We start from the raw sequence: 23,001 nt of genomic DNA on the forward strand, positions 1-23,001 counted from the left end.
GATTTTGACCATGTGGGTCACAGATTGAAACTATTGTTTGCTTAATCATGGGATCTGAAGACGAAAAGAAAGAATGCGGGGTTTATTAGAAGGGGTGTTTGTGTTTATTATGCTAAATGTAAAATTAAGATGTAAGATCTTTCTTTTCCTGTTGAAACAGAGTCTTGCTCTGTCACCGAGGCTGGAGTGCAGTGGCGCGATGTCTGCTTATTGCAACCTCCCCCTCCCGGGTTCAAGCGATCCTCCTGCCTCAGCCTCCCGAGTAGCTGGGACTACAGGCGCCCAACACCACGCCCAGCTAATTTTTGTATTTTTAGTAGAGACGGGGTTTCACCATGTTGGCCAGGCTGGTCTTGAACTCCTGGCCTCAGGTGATCCCAAAGTGCTGGGATTACAGGTGTGAGCCACTGTATCAGGCCTAAGATATAAGATCTAAGGGGAAAGCATACAGTGGGATCACTGGAGCCTCGGTTTAAGATGTGAGTCTTCAAGTTTATTAGCATATGTTGCTTTAGTTTTTATGTTTTAGAAGGAGAATATTTATATATCCAGGAGAATAGGATGTGGTTTAGGGGTGGGGTGAGGTACAGAAGTTGGAACAAGGTAGTGAATTAAGCAAATATGAAATGACACTGAAGTCATATTAATGGTTTGAGGTATGGAGGTACATTTGGAGCCTGATCAAAAAATTGTGATGCAATTACTGTAATTTTTAATTCTTTAAATAGAATTATGAATGATATGTTTTTGAAATAGTAAAACTAAGGTTTATAGGATCCCTTGGAGTACTTTATTTCCTGCAAAAGTATTAATTGACAAAGATGAATATTTGGCTTGTGTCTGGTGCATTTCTTTCATTAGGGCGAGGTAAACTTTTTCAAGAGAGTTGTGCTCAGTAACAAAGTAAATAAATATATCTAAAATTACTTTGATAAACTTTTTAATTATTTTTATTGAGGTCTAATTTATATACAATAATGTTCACCAGTTGTGTTTTCCAAAGTGGCTAGACCATTTTGCATTCTTACCAGTGATGTAATAGAGTCCCTGTTGTTCCAAATCCTATCAACACTTGGTATTGTCAGTCTTTTAAAATTCTAGCCATTTTTATGGGCATATGGCAGTATCTCACTGTGGTTTTAATTTGCATTTCCCTAATGACTGATGATGTTGAGCATCTTTTTATGTGCCTGTTTGACATTTTTATATCTTTGTTGAAGGATCCGCTCTGTTCAAATCTTTTGCCTATTTTAATTTTTTTTTTTTTTGAGATGGAGGCTCACTCTCTTGCCCAGACTGGAGTGGAGTGGCATAATCTTGGCTCATTGAAACCTCTGTTTCCTGGGTTCAAGCGATTCTCCTTTCTCAGTCTCCCAAGTAGCCAGGATTACAGGCATGCACCACCATGCCCAGCTAATTTTTGTATTTTTAGTAGAGACAGGGTTTCACCGTGTTGGCCAGACTGGTCTCGAACTCCTGACCTCAGGTGATCCACACACCTCGGCCTCCCAAACTGCTAGGATTACAGATGTGAGCCATGTTGCCTGGCCTCTTTTGCCTATTTTTAAAAAGTGAGTTATTTGTCTTAGCTGTAGAAGTTTTAAACAATATTCTGGATACAAGTCTTTATCAAACAAATACTTTGCAAATATTTCATTAGTTTTTGTCTCACTTTTTAGTATTTATAACAGTATCTTGTGAAGAAAAAAAGGTTTTTTGATGAAATTGAATTTATTTTTTAAGTGGCTCATGCATTTTGTTTCCTAAGAAATTTTTTGCCTACCCTCAGGTCACAGAGATTATCTCATATGTTTTCTTCTGGAAATTTCACAGTTTTGGTCCTTATATTTTAGTCTATAATCTGTTTTGATATATGGGATGAGTTAAGGGTGGAGTTACACTTTTTCCTCATCTATCTATCTGTCTATCAATCATCTGTCTATCCATCCATCCATCCATCTATGCTTCTATATTTATCTATCTGTACCTCCAACTGTTTCAGCACAATTTATTTAATAGACTGTTCTTTTTTCATGAATTACCTTGGTATCTTTGAAAACCAATTGGCCATATACATGTGGGTCTATTTTTGTGTTCTCTATTCTTTTCTACTCATCTATAGTTTTATCCTTATGCCAATATGTCTCTGGTTTGATTACTGTCTTGAAATCAGGTAGTGTCAATTCTCCAACTTTTTCTTTTGCTAAATTATTTTGGCTATTCTAGTTCCTTTGCATTTTAATATAAATTTTAGAATCAGTTTGTCAGTTTCTAAGAAAAAACTTCCAGGATTTAGGCAGAACATGCATTGACTCTGTAGATCAATTTCAGTAGAATTGACCTTTATACGATATTGACTCTTCTGATCTATGAACATGGTATCTCTATTGATTTAGGTGTTTTAATATCTTGCAGGAATTTTTTCACATTTCTAGTAGTATACAGGTCTTACACATATTTTAAATTTATCTCTAAATATCATGATTTTGGGTGCTATTTTAAGGAATATATTTTAAAAATGTTTCCAATTTTTTGTTCCTAGAGAAATACTGTTTTTGAACAACCTCCCACCACTTCATTTATGCCTTTGTAGAGAGAGATGGTTTATGTTATATCATCGTACTTACCAAAACCCAGTTTTATAATTAAACACTATTTTATGGCTTCTGTAATAGAAACAACTGCCTTGGATAAAAGTTGAAGTTGAGGATTCTCAGCTTGGTTCCTATGTTTAAATCTGTCCCTACATTAAGTAAAAGCAAGTGGTGAGGGTAGGATGATTAAGATCTGATGAATTTCTCTTACTTTCAATTATTCTGTTCACAAGCATGCTTTCTTTCCATGTATCAGACACTTCCCACCACTTGCTGATTTTAGTGGAAAGTAGCTTCTAGCTCCTCCCATGCTACTTGCTTTAAAGTTTCACTGACAAAACTTACCACCTTAGTAAATATTCCAGTTCAGTTTGATTCAGCTGGCACCTATTGAAGTTATGATAATTATACCCACAGTTTGTACATTGTTTGAATTGAGGCCAATGGAGTTTTAGAGAAGCAGTTAATTTAACTGTAGTCAGAAAAGCAATTCTTAAAATCGGAGCTTGTAATTTAAAAAAAATTCTTACATAATTGAAAAATATTAGTGCTCTTGAATTGCCTAATGGTTTCTACAAGAACTCTTAAGGCTTACTTTGTCTGTTTTTTTTGTTTTGTTTTGTTTTGTTTTCTGATCAGATTTTGAACTCTGATCTCTCCCAACCCCCTATGTTTTATTTGTATGATACGTGACCATCTCTGGGGACTCTGAAAGATCATCTGTACTTTCTTTTTGTTTGAAAGGCATTCCTAAGTAAGAGGAGTAGGATTAAAGAAACCTACTCAATATTACATACTAGAAAATGAGTTATAGGATGTTTTGGTCAGGAGAGACTCATTGAACTAGAAGAAATTCTTGCTAGTCTAAATAAAAGAAAGCATTTGGAAAAGTCTCATCAGAGGTTATTTTCAGTCTGAGAGCTGTAATGGAACACTTGGAAAGTTGTCCTCTCCTCTTCAACTAGCAAAATGATTTCATACTCAGAGCTGAAGAATGTTTTGAGGCTCTCCAAGAAACTATGGCTGTGGAATGAATCTGACGTGCTGATTTTTCAAGTCTAGTGCAGATATAGCCAACTTTAAAAGTTGGGAACGGAGGAAAGAGGTACACAGTATTAATCATGTGTGCTTTCACTATTCAAGACTCCTTGTTGTCCATCCTGTGTTCCTAACTTATTATTTGACATCTGCTGCCGTTTGTTCCAATTTACCATATAGATCCTTTGTGCAATTTTCATAAACTGGATTACTAGTACTCAGCTAAACCTCTTGAAGTTATTACCACATATCCTGCCTTTCTCTGCTATTGTTCCTATGTTCCTCATCTGGAAAACTCCTCTGTCTCCTGCCTCGTATACCGTCCCGGGATATCTATGCACTGCCTGCCTTCCAAAATTCAATTCAAAAGCCACTTTCTCCGGGGAGGTTCCTTTGATCATCTCAGTTGGGAAGAGCCTCACCTTTCTTTGAACTTTGAGAGGATCACATATGGCTCTTATCATATTCTATTTTGTATTACAACTATGTCTGCTGCATCTCAGAGATGAGATTTAATGCTTTGCAATTGAATTTATTTCTTTTTGTGCTTTTTACAGTATCTTCTGTGTGTGTTCTGGATAGGTGAAAGAGTAAAAACTCTTTTTTAAAGTTTTCATGTTAGTGCCTGGAAACAGGAGATCCAAACATGTTAGTAAGATTTAAAATGTTCAGAGGCAGGGGCTTGTTTAGCAAAATGTTTTCATCCAATAATAACCACTGGGATCCTTCTAAATAGTAGCCCAGCTGGCACTAGCTTCCTCTGGTAGTCATTATACAAATTAGAATCTCATCTGAACTTGCCTTCTTGGCCATCTATTATAGTCAGTAGGCAGAGACTTAATACTTTTTCATTTTCTGTCAGTTGTCCTCTCCTGTCTCACCATCCACGACATGCTCATACGCATACTTTCTGTTGATGGGGACAGTCTGCCAGCTACTCAGAAATTTCAAAATTTTTATTTTGAGGGGAACAAGGAGCATGCATTCTTTTGGGGGCTTTGGTTCTCTCAGTTCTTTGGGAATCTAGGTCTATTTGTGTAAATCATTTTCTATTTGTATAAATGGTTAGCCCTGGGAGGGCAAGGTGTTAGGGCTTACCTCAGGCCCTCCTGTTTAGGGATGCTGATTGGTCTTGGCAACCCTCTCCCCCTAGCCCACCCCGCACCATGCAGGTGCACCGTTCTTGGCCTCTTCCATATTGGATAAATCATTTCTGTCCATATACAATATTATTGCAACATTTCATTCTCGTTTTTTCCCTCCCTGTTACTTGTGTCAGCATTCTCTGTTTTAGAGGGTAAAAATCTTGAGGATATGGATTATCTGTCAGCTTAACTTTGAAGAGTACTTAGCACTAAGCTAAATCTTACAAATTAGTACTTACTAATGGCAATAGTGCTGGTTGTAATATTGGCTCATTTAGAGACTGCAGTTTGCCTACTCAGCCTTTGGAAAGGATGCCCAACTACTTCCAGCTTCCAGGAAGTAAAATGTTCAAATGTAGTGACATTATGTGAACAAAAACAATGTCCTTTAAATTGTTACTATCTAAAATGAATTATTTTAGGATCAAGATAATAAAACATTAATACTCATGTAATGATGGTGACATCTAATTCATCCCCGAGGATGTTCAAGCAGTTTATGTAGCTCTGCTAATACACCACTGAAATAGAGCCAATGACTTTGTGGCTATACCAAACAGGGAAAGAAACTCAACAGTGTGTGCCCTGAGAGCCAGTCATTCCCTGAGATTTCTGTTTTCAGATGTCGTGTTATAATTTCTTTCCTTAAGCCTCAGAATATGAAGGTATAAGATAAACTGGAATGGAATTCTTGTTTGATTGTGGAGCTGTGTATCTAAATGTGATTTATGGAGTGGAAATACTTATAACATGCTTGTTCTGAGTCTAGCTCACACCAAATTAACCTCAATTAATTTCTCGTGTAATTGGATAGAGAGGATATAAAAGATCAGAAATGCTTAGCTAGATGAGTGGAATGTCCAATTCCAAACCTTTACACAGAAAGGCTTTCAATGACCAACTCTATTAGATTTAAGTGGAGAAACAGGAGGAGGACATGTAGGGAGAGGAGGAACCAAAGAAACAGTTCAGCTTGTTAGAAAGAACTTAAGTCTGCCTGTCTGTATCTAGTAGAAAAGGCCATCTTGTAGCATCGCCAATGAATTCTGTTAGCTGTGACTTACCTAATTAAATTACTACACCCCTGTTACAGCCCGTCACTTAGTTCTTTTCAGAATGGTCTAGTTTCCCACCTTGGGTTGCAGTAGACTTGGTCATTAAGTGGAGTCCAGTAAATGTTTTGTCTTTTCCTTGTCTGCAAGGCAGCTATGTGTATCGGCAGCGTAACCTTCCAGGTAACCCGTAGGCAAAGAGGAAGCTAACCTAAGCCTTAGGGGATTGGGTTAATGAAGAAATGTATGGTTATAAAAGGCATTAGACGGCTTTAGATCTACGAGAGACAGCTGTGGCTCATCAGCAAATGTTCTTTGGCTCTGACATGAGCTTGACTAACTTATGTCTACTGAACCTGCTGGGATACATCCTGTAGAGTGTGCTTATGTTCTCTTTGTGTACTTTTACACTTTAAAACTTACCCTTAATTTATGAAAGAAGTGACTTGTATGTGACATTTTAAAAAAATTTAATTCTTTGAACATTATTGAAGATCAACTATGTGCCCAGTATTCTTTTACATACTGGGACTCAATGAAGAATAGAACATATTTCTACCCTTTAAAAAATGTTTGTACGATTAAATTTAAGATGAGCATGCTTATTATAGTATAGTAAAAAGAACAAGGATCTGAAAGAGTCAGAAAACCTGTGTTTGAACAACAGAAACATTGGAAAAGTACATCAGAGATCTTACACATACACACACACACACACACACACACACACACACACAGAGTATATGATTTCAGGTAAGTCATTTAATCTTTGAGCCTCAGTTCCCTCATCTGCAAAATGGAGGTAATATCTACTTGCCAGATATAGAAGCTTGAGTGAGCTAAGGGATCTAAAGAATATGATAAACTGTAAAGCGTCATTGAAAGATAAGTTAAAAATTGGAGAAACAAAAAGTACTGCCCCACATGAAAAGGTAATTGTAATTGAAATATCTCACTAAAAAATATTTGAAGAATATATTTGAAGAATCATCTATTGCATGTAGTTGCTAAAGGCAAGGAGTTGTGAATTGTGTTACTTCCAAATTAACCAGAGAAGAGGAAGATGAGGATTAAAATTCATTATCTGGAATATTTTGTGTGAGTTTTTTTGTTTGTTTTTTTGAGATGGAGACTCACTCTGTCGCCCAGGCTAGAGCGCAGTGGCACAATCTCAGCTCACTGCAACCTCTGCCTACCAGGTTCAAGCAATTCTCCTGTCTCAGCCTCTAAAGTAGCTGGGATTACAGGCACACACCACCATGCCCGACTAATTTTTGTGTTTTTAGTAGAGGTGGAGTTTCACCACGTTGGCCAGGCTGGTCTCAAACTCCTGACCTCAGGTGATCCACCTGCTTCAGCCTCCCAAAGTGTTGGGATTACAGGCGTGAGCCACCGCACCCGACTGTATTTTTATAAGTTCTTAAATAAAACTCATATAAAACTTTCGTGAGAACCACGAAAGAAGGAGAGAGGGAGAAGAGAAAAGAAAACTCAGCCTACATCCAGGGATTCAAATAAAACTGTTACAGAGGAAGAATACAAAGCCCTAGTTGTTTCTGTAAAACTTGGGGTTGCCTGTCTAATATCTAAAGGAACCACTGTTTGAGTTATAAATTCAGCACCTGATTTGCCAAACCTTTTCTCTCTGTCTTCAACGTGGCCAATTTGAACAACAGAAACACTGGGAAAATACGTAAGAGAATTTCAGCACCTTGCCAAACACATTTATTTTGAAGCACTTCAGATGGATTATAGGCATCCTATTTATGTGAATTAATATATTTTGCCCTCTAAATATTAGAATTTTAGATATTGTATTAAAAGTTGAAACGGCTTTGGTTGGCAGTTTTCCGTTACCCACACTTTAAAAACTGCTTCATATCCCATGTTATTTTCAGGACCTAGTTACCTGCTTGCTCAACATCAATGATGTAAGTACCTTTATTAAGTCACCAACTTGAGTTGCACTGTGTAGAAATGTTATTCTTAGGAGCAAAAATATTCTTTAGTCATGATGAACTATCAACATGAATTGAAAAGGCACCTGAGAAGTCTTGGTGATCTTGCTCCTTTCGATCTTGCTCCATTCACTTTGATCCTCTTGCGAAAACCATTCAAAATTGGCAGCTTCCATGATTCCATCTTGTAGAGGGTGAGTGGAATCAAGAGTGAACTTCAGAACCTTCTTTTTCTGTCCCCCTTCTCCCCATTTGGCACAAGCTTTTTCATGGGTTCCATGGCAGCAGTGGAGGTAGAAAGAAGAGATGGGCAGACGTGCCAAGACAAATGGCGGCACCCGAGTTTTCTTAGAAGTGGATGCAGTGTGGACCAACTGTGTTTTAAAGCATGAGGCTTCCTTATTTTCTCTTTCTTGGAAATATGTCAGTAAGCTGCTCAAACAAATGAAAAATATGTGGAATACAGCAACAAATACTAAATAAGCATATGTTAAAAAGTGTGAGTTTACTACATGTAGACCTTGTTCATAATTCAAAGTCCTAAAGAAATATAGTCCAGTCAACAGGACCAGCAAATGTGTGTATTTGAGTAAGCCTCTGAGTCGCCACAGTCCCAAGTAGGAAATGAAGAAAAGCTGCCTTTACTGACCGTCAAAGATAGGGCTCACTAAATGAGTGAATGCTAATGTGTTACATGTGCTACTCCACCAAATTTTATTATTGTAAAAATAAAATTGAGCCCAGGAGTTCGATACCTGCCTGGGCAACATGGTGAGACCTTGTCTTTAGAAAATTAGCCGGGCGTGGTGGCCTGCACCTATAGATCCAACTTCTTAGGAGGCGGAAGTGGGAGGATTGCTTGAACCTGGGAAGTCAAGGCTGCAGTGAACTGTGATTGTGCCACTGCATTCCAGCCTGGGTGACAGAGTGAGGCTCTGTCTCAAATAATTTTTTTTGAATAATTGGAATTATATTATTTAAAAGGGTGATATTTATTTATATTCTGATATCTGTCTGGCATCAGCTGTTGTCATACGTGAGTTTGGAAATAACGACTGGCTTCTAGATAGCTCATCAGTTCATTTTTCTGAGCTTTTGTGATTATTTTAGCCCTCAGCTGGACTACTGCTAAATCCCCATGGCAATAGGATCCCCTCTGATTGCTTGGTGAAGTGATGGTGATTTAAAAAAAGGAATTTATACACAGACACAGTGATGGCTCTCGAGATGTTGAATAGTTGTGAATTACTTAGGAATTGCTCTCAAGATAGAACATTTGGAGGAATAATTAGAAAAAGTATGCTGCTCTTTTTTTAAAAAAGCAGCTTTATTGAGATACAGTTCATATACTACAAAATTCTTCCTGATTATTTTTAAATAAAGGGAAAATATTAATAGGTGTTCCACTACAAACCATTTCCCCCTATTTTCAAGGATAAACAACAAATATAGATTTTAAACAATAAGATTATCTTTTCAGTATTATTACAGTGACCTTTAGCATTTTAAAATCTACAAGCAAGGCCGGGCGCGGTGGCTCAAGCCTGTAATCCCAGCACTTTGGGAGGCCGAGACGGGCGGATCACGAGGTCAGGAGATCGAGACCATCCTGGCTAACACGGTGAAACCCCGTCTCTACTAAAAAAAAAAAAAAACTAGCCGGGCGAGGTGGTGGGCGCCTGTAGTCCCAGCTACTCGGGAGGCTGAGGCAGGAGAATGGCGTGAACCCGGGGGGGCGGAGCTTGCAGTGAGCCGAGATCGCGCCGCTGCACTCCAGCCTGGGGCATAGAGCAAGACTCCGTCTCAAAAAAAAAAAAAATCTACAAGCAAGCAAGGCTTCAGTGGACCATGCAGAATGTTCTGGTTCCCTGTGTTGGAGAAATACAAGTTTCTATGGGATAAACAAATGCACATGCTGGCCAATCGTCAGAGTGAAATACCAAAAAATTCCATTGTGGAGTAAGCGATAATCAGATTATAAAGAATTAAAGTAAGAAAACACTCTTTGGGTTGTAGGTAGAAAAGAACATGATAAAGATTATCCTCATATCTTTTTTTCTTTTCTTTTCTTTTCTTTTTTTTTTTTTTTTTTTTTTTTTAAGACAGGGCCTTGCTCTGTTACCCAGGCTGGAGTGCAGTGGCATACCAGGGCTCACTGCAGCCTTGACCTCCTGGGCTCAGGTGATTCTCCCACCTAAGCCTCCTGGATAGCTGGGACTACAGGCATGGGCCACCATACCCAGCTAATTTTTTGTGTTTTTTGTAGAGAGGGGGTTTCACGATGTTACCCAGGCTTGTCCTCATTTCTTGGTGAATCTGTTTTTTCCTTTAGAGCTGATTTAAACTTTTTTTGTGAGAAATACAGCATCTATATAGAAAAGGTAGTTAAGCCCAAGAACCAGCATCATAATTAGTATAAAGCCAGCACCTTTGTAACTGCTACTCAGATCAAGAAATAGAACTGCTGGCCTCTTAGGAATATGCCATATTTCCCCTTTTGATTACGACTTTCCCTACTTCAGTCTTCCAACCATGACTTTCAGGCAGATTACCTCCAAGTATACATATATACACACAATATAAAACCATATATCTATATGTGTAGTGTTACCACTTGAGTATGTATCTGTAACCATTAAAGTTTAATGTTGCCTATTTTATAAGTGTGAAGAAATGAAATCAGGTGTTCTTCTTGGCTCAGCATCAGGTTTGTGAGATCCATTCATAGGAGCATGCAGTACATGGCTTGTTTTCATTGTAATCTGGTATACCATTGTATGAACGTAAATGTAAGTACTTGTTCATTTGATGGTTTGTGGACATGTGGCTTCTACCCAGGTTTTTACTGTTGCCTGTTCTGCTTTGGACATTAGGGTCTATAAAACCTGATACACATGGTGTGAATTTTTCAAAGTATGGTTCCTCTTTTGGCAGTATTAGCATAAAACTTGTTAGAAATGTTGATTCTTGGGCCCCACCTCTGACCTACATTCAGATATCATCTTGGATGGTATATTATGTATGTGTATGCTTATTCTAGTGACTGCCTTTGCTCAGGATACTTTTGGATCTTCCAGGTTGGAATCCATTCATGATGGCACACACATGTATCCACGCAAACACACACTCCCCCATTCCAGTTATTTAGCAATTGACTCATTGCTCATATTTGAAAAAAAATAGCTTTATCAGTTTGGGTCAAATGTTTTGTTATTTTCAAAGATAAAATAAACATCCAAAAGAGAAAGATTGTTGCCAGCATTGAAGATATTCAAGAAAATATGCAAAAGATTGAAGACCTGCTGAAGGAGGACCTGAAACAGGTTGGGCAAAGCACTGTTCCTAGAACGGAAGCTTCAGGGCCCTGTGGAGAAAGCAGTACTGACTCTGGAGTTTGAGCAGATGTGGGTTCAAACCCACATGTACCTGTGACCAGCAGTGTCGTCAAAGAGAGTTCTGCCTTTCTCTGAGCTTCAGTTTTCCTCCTATGCAAAGAGGGGATCACATCTACTACCAAGATGCAAAGCAATTAGTACATAGTGACTGCTCACAGGGCCACATTTTTACTGTGGATGCATTTTGGTCATATTTTGGTAACATAATCTGATGTGGCTGACTGTGTCATGGCTTCATACCTTTCATACTTTTGACTTTTGTGCTCTCTGCAGGAACGATTCCAGGTGAAGAATCCTCCCCATACATACATTCAAAAGCTCAAAGGCTATCTGGATCCAGCTGTAACCAGGAAGGTAAGACGGATTTGTTTACACTCCTCGTTGTTGCTTCTTTATTAGCGAGCGGAATCCTCCTGCATTGGAAGAGACCTTCCTTCCTCTGCATTAGAGCCTCTGCCAGAGCCTCCACAAAAAACCACCTTGGGAGACCAACAACGTAAGAAGACAAAGGAAAACAAACACCCTTCTCACTTGAAGATGTGTATAAAAGTTCTTTCCTGACATGAGAGTCACATACCTCTGATGGTTATTGAGTCACTGTTATTTCCAATTACACAGGGCAGTGAGTGCAGTCCAGAGGTGTTTAGGCCCCTACAAGAGCGGGCTTGGCAAAGGGAATACTTGCCTTTCAGTTTTTTATGCCTTGGTGCATTTCCAGAGACCTTGAAAAAAATCACTGGGCCTTTGTCATCCCAGCTGTGCACTCACATCCTGTGTTGATGCTTTTAGCAGCTCCCCTCCTACCCACCCCAACCCCTGCCCCTGGCCTGAGAAGGTAAGGAGAGAATAGTTGATTCCATTCTCAACAGACTCTCTCCTTTTACAAACAAGCCCTGCTTTGTGCAGCCACACAATTGGTTTAAACTGATGCCTTGTGGTAAAGCATGTAGCCTGGCACGGCCCTGCAGGCCTGAATCAGTCCTGGGATGTCTCAGGGCAGAGCTGTCCTTGCTCAAGATGGGTGGAGGGGTGCTTTACCAGATAGCGCTTGTTTTTCTGTTGACCTTCTACAACTCCTGCTTTCAATGCTCCAGCGAAAATGTCTCAGGCTGATTCTCTCTGTGTTTCAATGTGAGATTTATGAGAAAAGAACGGTATACTTTACCTAGTTAGCCACTATTTCCAGGGCTCTTGATGCTGTATTAAAAAAATTTTTTTTCTTTATCTTCTACTATAACTCTTCCTCCCTTCACCCCCCACCCCCACCCCAGTAAAAAAAAGTCCAGCAAAGGAGAACAGCTATTATTTCCTTTTGGAAGTTTCCTGGGCCTTTCTCTTACGGTTAATATGTAGACAAGGGGAAATAAAATCGAGTAGTGATGATGACAGTGGAGTGCAGAACTTCATTGCTGGCTGTATGTCATATGTGATTTGAATGTGACACAACCTTGAATCCAGGAACGTACCTGTCAAAGTATCATTGATACTTCTTCCCTCTTAAATGTGGCAAACACGTTTCTTTCCAAAAGATCTGTTGTCAGGTCCTACAAATGAAACCGTTGCTCAGTTCTTGTTAATTTTTCTCATTCCTCCCTTTCCCTAAGAACGTGGCAGTCTTAATGTCATCAGTTTAAAGAGGTCTGTAAAGGAAGATACACCCAGGCCGGGCATGGTAGCTCACGCCTATAATCCCAGCACTTTGGGAGGCCGAGACAGATGGATCACCTGAGGTCAGGAGTTCAAGACCAGCCTGACCAACATAGTGAAACCCCATCTCTACTAAAACTACAAAAATGAGCCGGGCATGGTGGTAGGTACCTGTAATCCCAGCTACTCAGGAGGCTGAGGCAGGAGAATCCCTTGAACCCGGGAGGCGGAGTTTGCAGTGAGTCGAGATTGTGCATTGCACTCCAGCCTGGGCAAAAAGAACAAAAAGCTGCGTCTCAAAAAGAAAAATAAATAAATAAAGAGACAGCCATATACACAAAACACATTCCCAGACAGGTGTTTTTCTGTACTATTTCTTTGCAAAGGGACAGCAAGATCCTATTTTAGAATTGATTTCTAAACGTTTTCTGAAATCCCCAAACTTATAACCTTCAGGCTAGATGGCTCAGACCTCAGCATTGAGCCCTAATGCTTACCCTGAGCTGAGTGTGGCAGAGATGCTGATGTTTATACAGAAGACTGAGACCTGAGACCTTTCCTCATGTAGAATTCATCCTATCTCCAAAAGATTCCTTCCACATTTTTCCAGTTCTGAATAGAAGGGAAAACATACGCACACTCCTAGAGAGTGCTGCTTAGGCCCCCATTTCCATACCCCACATGGAGGAAGATGCTTAGAAGGAAGAGGTGGGCTTCCTCCTGGCACAGTTCCAGTTTTCCTTTCGATCAGCTGTTTCTGGGTTTAGGCAAAGAGAACAAAGTGAAGCAAAGCAACAAATAAGCTTCCCAGAAAATGTTTTGCTTCCTCATAAATAATAAACTGGAGCAGGACAAAAGATGTCTGTTTGGACCTTCATTCCCGACATTTCTGCCCTGGCCCATGTGCGTTCACCTGAATGGCCATGTTTGGTCTGTGCCTCGTTTTTCAAAATCAGTCATTCAGCTCAGAAAAAATAAAATGGATGGTGGATTAACCACCCCTGCTTTAATTCTGTCAGGAGCTGGCAGGAGGAAATGATCTGTTCCATACAACATAATTGTAATGCTTAAAGCCTGGAAAAAAAAAAGGAGATTTGTTGAAATAAGACATGGCTTGCAGTTAAAATGAGCTTAAAATTCTCAGCTGTATTATGGTGGGGGAGAAAAAGATTTCAAATCGAGGCTTTAAATTTCAGCCAGACAGTCTAGGCTGGGCAGTTTTCCTTTAACTGTGTCTGGAGTCCTCGAATACTTGATTCGTTAATCTTTTGTGCAAATTGAGTAGAAGATACTTAATTTGGTTTTTAAAAAAAATTTTTTAAAACATTTTCTATTTAGATTATCTCCTAAATAATTTTAAATGAAACCTCTAGGGCAGGAAAGGAAGAGCCTAAATTAGATATGTCTATGAACAGAACTCTCCAAACCAGCCTCCTTATTTAATACCAGGAAGTGATTAGTCTGTGTTTAAAGGAGTCTGGTCCCTTGCTGGCGCTGCAGTTGTGAGATGAAACCTATTGTAGGGCTCAACCTGGGCTCAGCTGCCTCTGTGGGCTCATCCCAGGCCTCCTTTGATGGGGAGGGAAGGGAGAATAGCACAGACCGCTCACAGATCCTCTCTGGCTCCCCAAGGGCACATAATTTCTCTTCAGTTTAAAGCATTCTGGATACATTTTAGAAGTGCAAAGTGTTAGCACTCATTGTGTATATATTAGAGAAGTGGACTCCAAGACTTCTTGTGGCCCAGAATCTAACCGAAAATTGAGCCGTTCCTAAGATAATGTAATACAGGAGTAAAGTCAGTTTAGTTTACCTCTGTTATCAGGCAGTTGCAGAAGGGTAGTGCCTAGGTAGCATAGTCAGTGCCCAAAACTGCTAGCGCTGCTGCTCTTATTATTACCTCATCATGTTTTGATACAGTTACCTGGTTTCGATACATAGCTCTTAGCCCTTCAGCAGACCGTCTTTCATACTCCGCTATACCCTCAGTGCTACACTGGGTGCCCTTGTGCCTGATGACATATGTAAGGGATGACCTTGCCCCGAGGAAGCAGAAGGCGGCATTGGGGCTGGGTGTTAGTTCCTTTGTATTGCTATAAAGAAATACTTAAGGCTGGGTAATTTATGAAGAAAACAGGTTTATTTTGGCCTACAGTTCTTTAGGCTGTACAGGAAGTGTGGTGCTGGCATTTGCTTCTAGTGAGGGCCTCAGGGGGTTTACAATTATGGCGGAAGGCTAAGGGGGAGCAGGCGTGTCACATCGTGAGCAACAGGGAGGAGGTACCAGCCTCTCTTAAACAACCAGATCTCGCAGGAACTCTTCAGAGTAAGAAGCCACTTCTTATCACGAGGACAGCACCAAGCAGTTCAAGCGCTATCTGCCCCCGTGACCTGAATACCTCCCACTAGGCCCACCTCCAACATTGGAGGTCCTATTTCAACGTGGGATTTGAAAGGGACAAATATCCAAAGCATATCAGGGGCCCAACAGAAGCAAAGGCTGCAGGGAATGAGTCAGAAGTGCGCACAACACAGAGCTTGGAAGGCTGAGTTATTTTCTGACAACCACCTGTGCAGGCAGCTCGAGACTTAGGACTCTGACGTGGGAGTGGCCACATTGGAGCAGCCAGCACATCTGGAAATGGTTGCCTTAGCTGTGTGACCAGAGACCCTAGAATTTTTTGTTTCCTTTGTCTTGCCTTCCCTATAGACATAGCAGACTGCCTGCTTCATCCTACTGACTCTCCTCTACTCCATTCCTAATTTTTAGCTCCAAGGAAGAGTTTAAAGAGCGAGAACACCTTTAGCCGCCCATCCTGCACTACTTGCCCCCATTCTTTTTTTTTGACATGGAGTCTTGCTCTGTCACCCAGGCTGGAGTGCAGTGGCACGATTTCAGCTCACTGCAACCTCCGCCTCCCAGGTGCAAGCAATTCTCGTGCCTCAGCTTCCCAAGTAGCTGGGATTACAGGCATGTGCTACCATGCCTGGCTAATTTTTGTACTTTTTTTTTTTTTTTTTTTGAGACGGAGTCTTGCTCTGTTGCCCAGGCTGCACTACAGGCACCTGCCACCTCGCCCAGCTAGTTTTTTGTATTTTTTAGTAGAGGCGGGGGTTCACCGTGTTAGCCAGGATGGTCTCGATCTCCTGACCTCGTGATCCGCCCATCTCGGCCTCCCAAAGTGCTGGGATTACAGGCTTGAGCCACTGCGCCCGGCCAATTTTTGTACTTTTAATAGTGACGGGATTTCTTCATATTGGCCAAGCTGGTCTCGAGCTCCTGACCGCAGGTGATCTACCCACCATGGCCTTCCAAAGTGCTGGGATTACAGGCGTGAGCCACTGAGCTTGGCCTTTACTCCCTTTTCAAGCCAAGTACTGTGCAGAGCCTCCTCATTGCTGGGAAGTGGTCTAGGAAGCTCTGGGGTTGGGTGCCCTCCAAACTCTCAAGTATGCCACCATTTCTTAGGCAGAAGAGGGGAGTGCCTCTCCTTTTTCCATCACATTGGGGATATTTTTGTTTCCTATTTCTCACTATACTTGGATTCTGGAAACCTGACATGGTCTCTTTAGATTGTCTTGGGAATGGCATTTACGGAGGAACTGTGAGACTATCTTCTTCCTTGGGCGCCCTGCTTAGAAGCAGCTGGTGGGGAAGCCAGGGGCTTTCAGAAGAAGACGACAGGGTAACAGGAGCCTGCTGTGCTGAGCCGTGCTTCAGGCCTTCATGGGGCACCAAGTCCCAGGTGTGGGCGTAGCTCTTGCCACCCCACATTCTGGAATCCTCACTTCCATCCTCCTTCCTTCTTGTCCTTGGAGCTGAAGGACTCTGTGTCCACTGCAGTTGTGGCAGCAGAGGAGAGAGGTCCTTTATATCCTCAGCCAGAATTCTCAAAGCTCTTTCCTGTAAACAGTGTAACATAAAGGTGGTTCAGGTTCGTAGCACAGATAGCCTGGAACTCTGCTTAGGAGGCGCTGACATCAAATTTTCTTCCTTCAAAGTGGCCTGAGACTGTCACTTTAAATAAATATTTCTGTAGGAAAATGTGTTCCAAAGGACTGATGTGCAATGTAGCCCATTGGTATCTTGGAAATGATTTAGGATCAGGAGGCTAGAGAGGTGTATATTAACACATTTACTATCAGAGGTGGATTCAGTGATGAAAGAAGCCCCGAGGGAGTCCTGGAAGGGCAGGTGGGGAAGGTTCCTACCATTTCCTGATAAGAATGTTTCCCTATGCCTAAACTGTGAAAACAACACGGCTTATGCTGAATGCCTCTTTTCCTTCTGGGAGTCTGAATTTTTGTTCTGTACTAGACAGAGAGTTGCCTGTTAAACCAGCTCCCAATAAGAACCTGGCCACTGAGTCTCTAATGAGCTTTATGCGTGTTGTCATTTGTGTCTCCTCGGGGAGAGGACTCCTGGAAGATTGCACCTGGTTTCCTGCACGTTTTATCCCATGAACCTTTTCTGTTTGCTGATTTTGCTTTGTATTCTTTTGCTGTAATATGTCATAGCCACGAGTATGACTGTATGCCGCCGAGTCCTTTGAGTCCTACTAATGAATCATTGAAACTGGAGGTAGTCCTGGGGTCCCTGACCCATAGGAATACTGGTGAATATTGTTGTGTGTTGGGGGTAGGAAAATAAAATCTACTTGCTGAAAGGCACATTTTTGTGTGTCTTTTTCTAAAACAAGGACTTTTTCTAGTCCTTTCTCAGTAGCTAATTTTCATAGTGAGGATAATGTGTGTGCTCTGCGACAAAAAAAGGGAGGGAAGCCCATTTTAGAAGTGAAGATATTTTTCATATTGTGTTAAATTTATTATAACTGAGCTTCAGTTATAGCAGTTGCTAAAATACTTTGTGTGAATATGTGTTGTTAAATTATAGAAATTCAGACGGCGTGTTCAAGAATCTACACAAGTGCTAAGAGAACTGGAAATTTCTTTAAGAACCAACCACATTGGGTAAGTATACCCCTTTAACATCTTAGCTCTAAAGCTTTTGGACACTTTACAAAGTAACTGAATCATATCCAAAGAATTGAGCTTCCTTATGGTTCATTATAAATTAAAAGACTGAGGTTTTAGTAGATGAAACCTTTGTTAGTACTCAAATTACTTACTGCCCAAGAATCAGCAGAAGCAAGACAGATAGTCCTTGATTTGGAATTCATAACAATTCTATATTTCTTTTGCGCGGGTGCAGTAAATATGGACACTTGGTTTCATGTTTGCATAACAATTCTCTGGCAAATCAGGAACTCCAAACAGTAGATGTAGACTGAGATCTTGGAAAATCTCTAAGCTTTTACTGTAGTTCTCCAAGTTGCTGAGTTGAAGCTACTTTATTTCCCTTTTGTTAATTCTCTAGAGTTTCTGGCCAGAAGGGGACGGAAGCTGGAATAATGTCACTTGACTCACGTCATTGCACTCAGACACATTCTCAGTCTCTTTTTCATACATCTCAAAACCTCAGGACCATGAAGTGTAAATCCACTCTGGGAAAATAAAGTTCAGGGAATCTCTGCACTAAGCATTCTGAGTTTCTTTCAGGCAACAACATGGTTGCTTTGCCTCAGGCAAGTACAGCGGTATTATATTCTCCTTTACCCCTCGGTGGCCTAATTGTACCATGTCTTCAAATAAGATGGCTTCTCTCTGAGGCAGAATGATATCAGGTATCCTATTTTGTAACCCTCCTTCTGCCCAAAGCACCTGCGTAACATTTTGGGCAAGCTATTTAACCCCTTTGGTTTTGATTCTTTGAGCTTTACAATGAGAGGACTATCAACTTTTAGATCTTTTAGAATTTTCCCATGACATTCTTTGCAAGTCTGTTGGAAATGAATTTTGATGTATATATATTGAGCTTTAGTTTTACAGAGTATCCTGTAACATACAGTAAGTCCTCTCTCATTGATAGGTTCTTCTTGGAAACCATGAGTTTAAGTGAAATGATGTTATAAAACCTTTTCCCCCCTCATCAATGTCATAATGAAATAATGTTATTTGAGGTTAAGTAAGGACTTGATATGGATTTATTATGTAGATAAAACTTTATTTCAGACTGCTGTAAGCCATTCAAATGGTTAATTAGCATAGTTATTTCAAAATAAACTTTTAGAAATTGTAGAAATGCTATTTTGATTGATAGGTGATGGAACTTGGATAAGAATGTGCATTTCTTAAATGATAACCAGCAGGTTTGTCACCTTGAGAATGAAATACTCAGAAAATGAATTAATTCTAGACTTTGTCCCTGAAAATGAGCTATAGAACAAAGAATCATAGAGTCATGATTTTTGAACTGGAAGATAAATTAAGAATTGCCTAATGCCTCATTTTACAGATTAAAAGAATTAAAGACCAGAGAAGGTGAGTGAATTGCACAGTCTACAGCTGTAGAGCCAGGTGCTTTGGCTCAAGTTGCTCTGTTGCTTTTCCTGTATGACTTATGCTGGCAGCCATTTCCCTGAAAGAAAATAAGATTATCAGGGATCTGGGATCAAAGCAATGAGGCTTGTCTGCTGGAGATGAAGATGGTGGTAGTTTAATACTTTTGGGCATTTAAACTAAGGACATTTAAATACTTTCCAGTATATATGGATCAGGAACTAGATTCGATTTTGTTTGGTCCAACCCTAGGCCTTTGGCCCTTTTAACTGAAAATGGTGGAATGAACTGCAACCAGGATTTCTACAAATTGTCAAAAAGCATTTCTTAGGCTGGGTGCAGTGGTTCACATCTGTAATCCTAGCACTTTGGGAGGCTGAGGTGGGTGGATCACCTGAAGTCAGGAGATTGACACCATCCTGGCCAACATGGTGAAACCCATCTCTACTGAAAATACAAAAAATTAGCCAGGCGTGGTGGCGCATGCCTATACTCCCAGCTACTTGGGATGCTGAGGCAGGAGAATCACTTGAACCTGGGAGGTGAAGGTTGCAGTGAGCTGAGATCACTCCAGCCTTGGTGACAGAACAAGACTCCATCTCACCCAAAAAAAAAAAAAAAAAAAGCATTTCTTTAAGCATTGCTGAAGTAACGTGAAATTGACCATCAGATACAAAAGGAAGATGATCATTTCCAACACAAACTTGGCTGAATAGAAGAACCCTGGTTGGGTTGAAGCCAGTGCAGTCTGCAAGCAATTGGAGTGGTTTGTTGTTGAGGATACTCTAGGCATGTTGAAAGATTCTTACATTTCTTTCATCTTTACCGGGTGAAGTTTTCCCTCGCCCACTGCCTATGTGAGGTACTCTGAAAGCCTTGGCTTAGCAGCAGAAAAATTGATGGAGATGCATTGTCTGATTGTATGCAAGCAATCACTAGCATAAACTTACATGAAGTAAAACCACAGAACCAGAGTTTGACCATCTTGCCTGTCCTGAAAACCTAAACCTGAACTCTCTTTCTTATGTAAACTAACTGGCTTGATCTCACTTGATAGGGATATCTTCTGAAAAATTACTCAATAATGACTAAAACAATCAGTTGCTAAAATGAAGAATTCTTGAAATGCAAGATGCTGTATGAGGAAGCCATATATTTTATTGTACTGTTTAACATACTGTAATAGATAGATAATTCAGGGCTGAGTGTGGTGGCTCACACCTGGATTCTCAGCACTTCAGGAGGCCGAGGCAGAGGATTACTTGAGCCCGAGAGTTTGAGACCAGGGTAACATAGTGAGACCTCGTGTCTACAAAAAAATAAAATATTAGCCAGTCACAATGGCACGTACCTGCAGTGCCTGAGACGCTGAGGCAGAAGGATCAATTGAGCCTGTGGGTTCGAGGTGGTAGTGAGCAGCCATTGCACTCTCTGAGTAACAAAGTGAGACCCTGTCTCAAAAAATAAAAATAAAAAAATCAGTGCCCATTTGCTCAAATTTGTGCTATGCCCCTTTCTAGTTATTTGACCTTAGATAAGTTCCATAAGTTTGCTGTACTTACTATGTGACCCAAGTTAAATTCTCATTGATAAAATGATATGATAAGACTTACATCATAGGAATGTTGTAAGGATTAGATGATATAACTTATAAAGACCTAATAAAGGGTCTGAAACTTAATAGTTACTCAATATATGATAGTTGTTTGTTATGCTTGTTGCAAATAATATCTGTAGTATTCAACAGTATTATATATCTCCAAGGGATTCCCTAAGGCAGAGAGTGTTATCATCTTTATCTAAAATAATCCTGACACCCAGGAGATTATGATTCCCAGAAATTAAAAAGGAAGGATTACATTTACAATCTACTTGTCCTAAAAAAAATTGTTCTGGGCACATGCTTGCTTTTCAAGGTTAAAGACTTGAGCTTTACCGAGATAACATTCTGAGCTGCAGCTTTGTCTAGCAAAGGGCTTGTTCTGAGTTTTGATATAAGCCTAAAACTCTATAAATGGAACAATCTTCTGAGAAAGAAAATTAATTTTCTCTGAGTCAAATTGAAATAAGAATTAGACTAGAAATAATCCCATTCACTTACTCTTAGGAACTATAATAATAGAGAAGAATTGGATTATGACTTATCTAAGCTTTTGAAATTACTTGAAATACCCTTGAAATGATCCACGTAGTGTTAGAACACACTGGCCATGCAGTGTGAGTAGGCAGATGCCATGGTGCTTAAGATGTCAGAGTGATAGGATTTAAGTTGTGGTGAGGGTGAAGTGGACAGATTTACCAGCTTTATTCTGTGGAACTGATGTGTACGCTGTCTCTCCTTGCAGGGAATTTATTGTAGTAAAGCTGCCTATAATGATAGAAAATTACTTTCCATCCTCAGTGGAAGGTCACAGAAGTCATGAAAGATGCTCATTTCACTTTCTCATTGCGGTGTAGAGAGAACAGGCATGAGATTGCAGAAGGAATGTGGCAAGTTCGCAAGGAGGGGAAGGAGGTTTGTAGAAGAGGGAAGACGCTGAGGAACTGCTTAGTTAATGTCGTCTTCTCTCCTGCCCGCCAGACTTCTTTATGAATCAGTGCTGGCTGAGCCAGGCCAAAAGAAGAAAGACAGGAGAGTGACAAAGGCTACTTTTAACATGCATACAACATGTATGGTTGTGTGTGTGTGTATCAAGCTGCCTTATGATTAACTTATTCCTAGATGGTACTTTTTTAGAAACCATCAAGGTTATAGTCATTTTGTTATTTATTAAGCACTGTGTTAGGTGCTTTATATTTGTTATTCTGTGTATTTCCTACAAAAATCTTACTGACCATTACGCCTGAATCCCTGTTTTACAGATGAGAATACTGAGGGTCATCTATTAAGTACCTTGCTCAATTCCACACAAGTTAGAAGCACCGAGATTTGAGCCTAGATATAGTCACTTCTAAAATTTGTTACCTAAACCATTAGTTCTCACATTTTATTTTGATTTTAGAATGCCTTTATACTTTTAAATTATTTTTGAACCCCTATAATCTTTTGTTTAGATGGGTCAAATCTATTAATGTTTACAATATTAGAAATTAAAACCGATATATTTTAAATGTCTTTAATAAAACATTTATTTAATAAAATTTAATTTAAATACATAAATATAAAATAAATGTTATATATTAATATAAATATTAACACATTATAAATGAATTTAAATGACATGTTTTATGAAAAATATTCTTCAAATAAAAAATTGGTGACAAAGGCTACATTGGTTTAATTTTTGCAAATCTCTTTAAAAACTGGATAATAGTTGGCAGCTAGATTCTCTTATCTGAGTCAACATTCAGTTTGTTGTGATCTGTTTTGATTGATGTATATGAAGAAAGTTGGGCCTTATACATATGCACACTTAGAGATGAGTTTTTTTAATGGTCTTTTCAGATAATTGTGGATATTCTTTTTTTGGTAATACCCCCAAAATTGAACGACTGGTAACTGATTCTTACAGATAGCTATAATGTAGAGTCTGAAATCATATCAATGAACTTTTTGTGCTCTGTTATATTAAAATCCACTGGCCAGGCGCAGTGGCCTGCAGTCTCAGCAACTTTGGAAGGCCGAGGTGGGCAGGATGGCTTGAGCCTGGGAGTTTGAGTCTAGCCTTGGTAACATGGTGAACCCTTGTCTCTATAAAAAATACAAAAATTAACCAGGTGTGGTGACATGAGCCTGTAGTCCCAGCTACTCAGGAGGCTGAGGTAGGAGGATC

The 23,001-nt window shown here is 39.9% G+C and overlaps 1 protein-coding gene across 1 annotated transcript in view; it reads left to right on the top strand.

Moving 5' to 3' along the window:
- FMNL2 (formin-like 2) overlaps positions 1–23,001 on the top strand; it is a 131,391-nt gene that overhangs the window by 9,768 nt on the left and 98,622 nt on the right. The window contains exons 2-3 of the mRNA XM_011987853.1: positions 11,456–11,536; positions 17,724–17,800. Of these exons, the coding sequence (XP_011843243.1) occupies positions 11,456–11,536; positions 17,724–17,800 (158 nt within the window). The remainder of the gene's footprint in view (positions 1–11,455; positions 11,537–17,723; positions 17,801–23,001) is intronic.

This window comes from Mandrillus leucophaeus, unplaced genomic scaffold (assembly GCF_000951045.1).
Source record: "Mandrillus leucophaeus isolate KB7577 unplaced genomic scaffold, Mleu.le_1.0 Scaffold318, whole genome shotgun sequence".
In the NCBI taxonomy this organism is placed as follows: Eukaryota; Metazoa; Chordata; class Mammalia; order Primates; family Cercopithecidae; genus Mandrillus; species Mandrillus leucophaeus.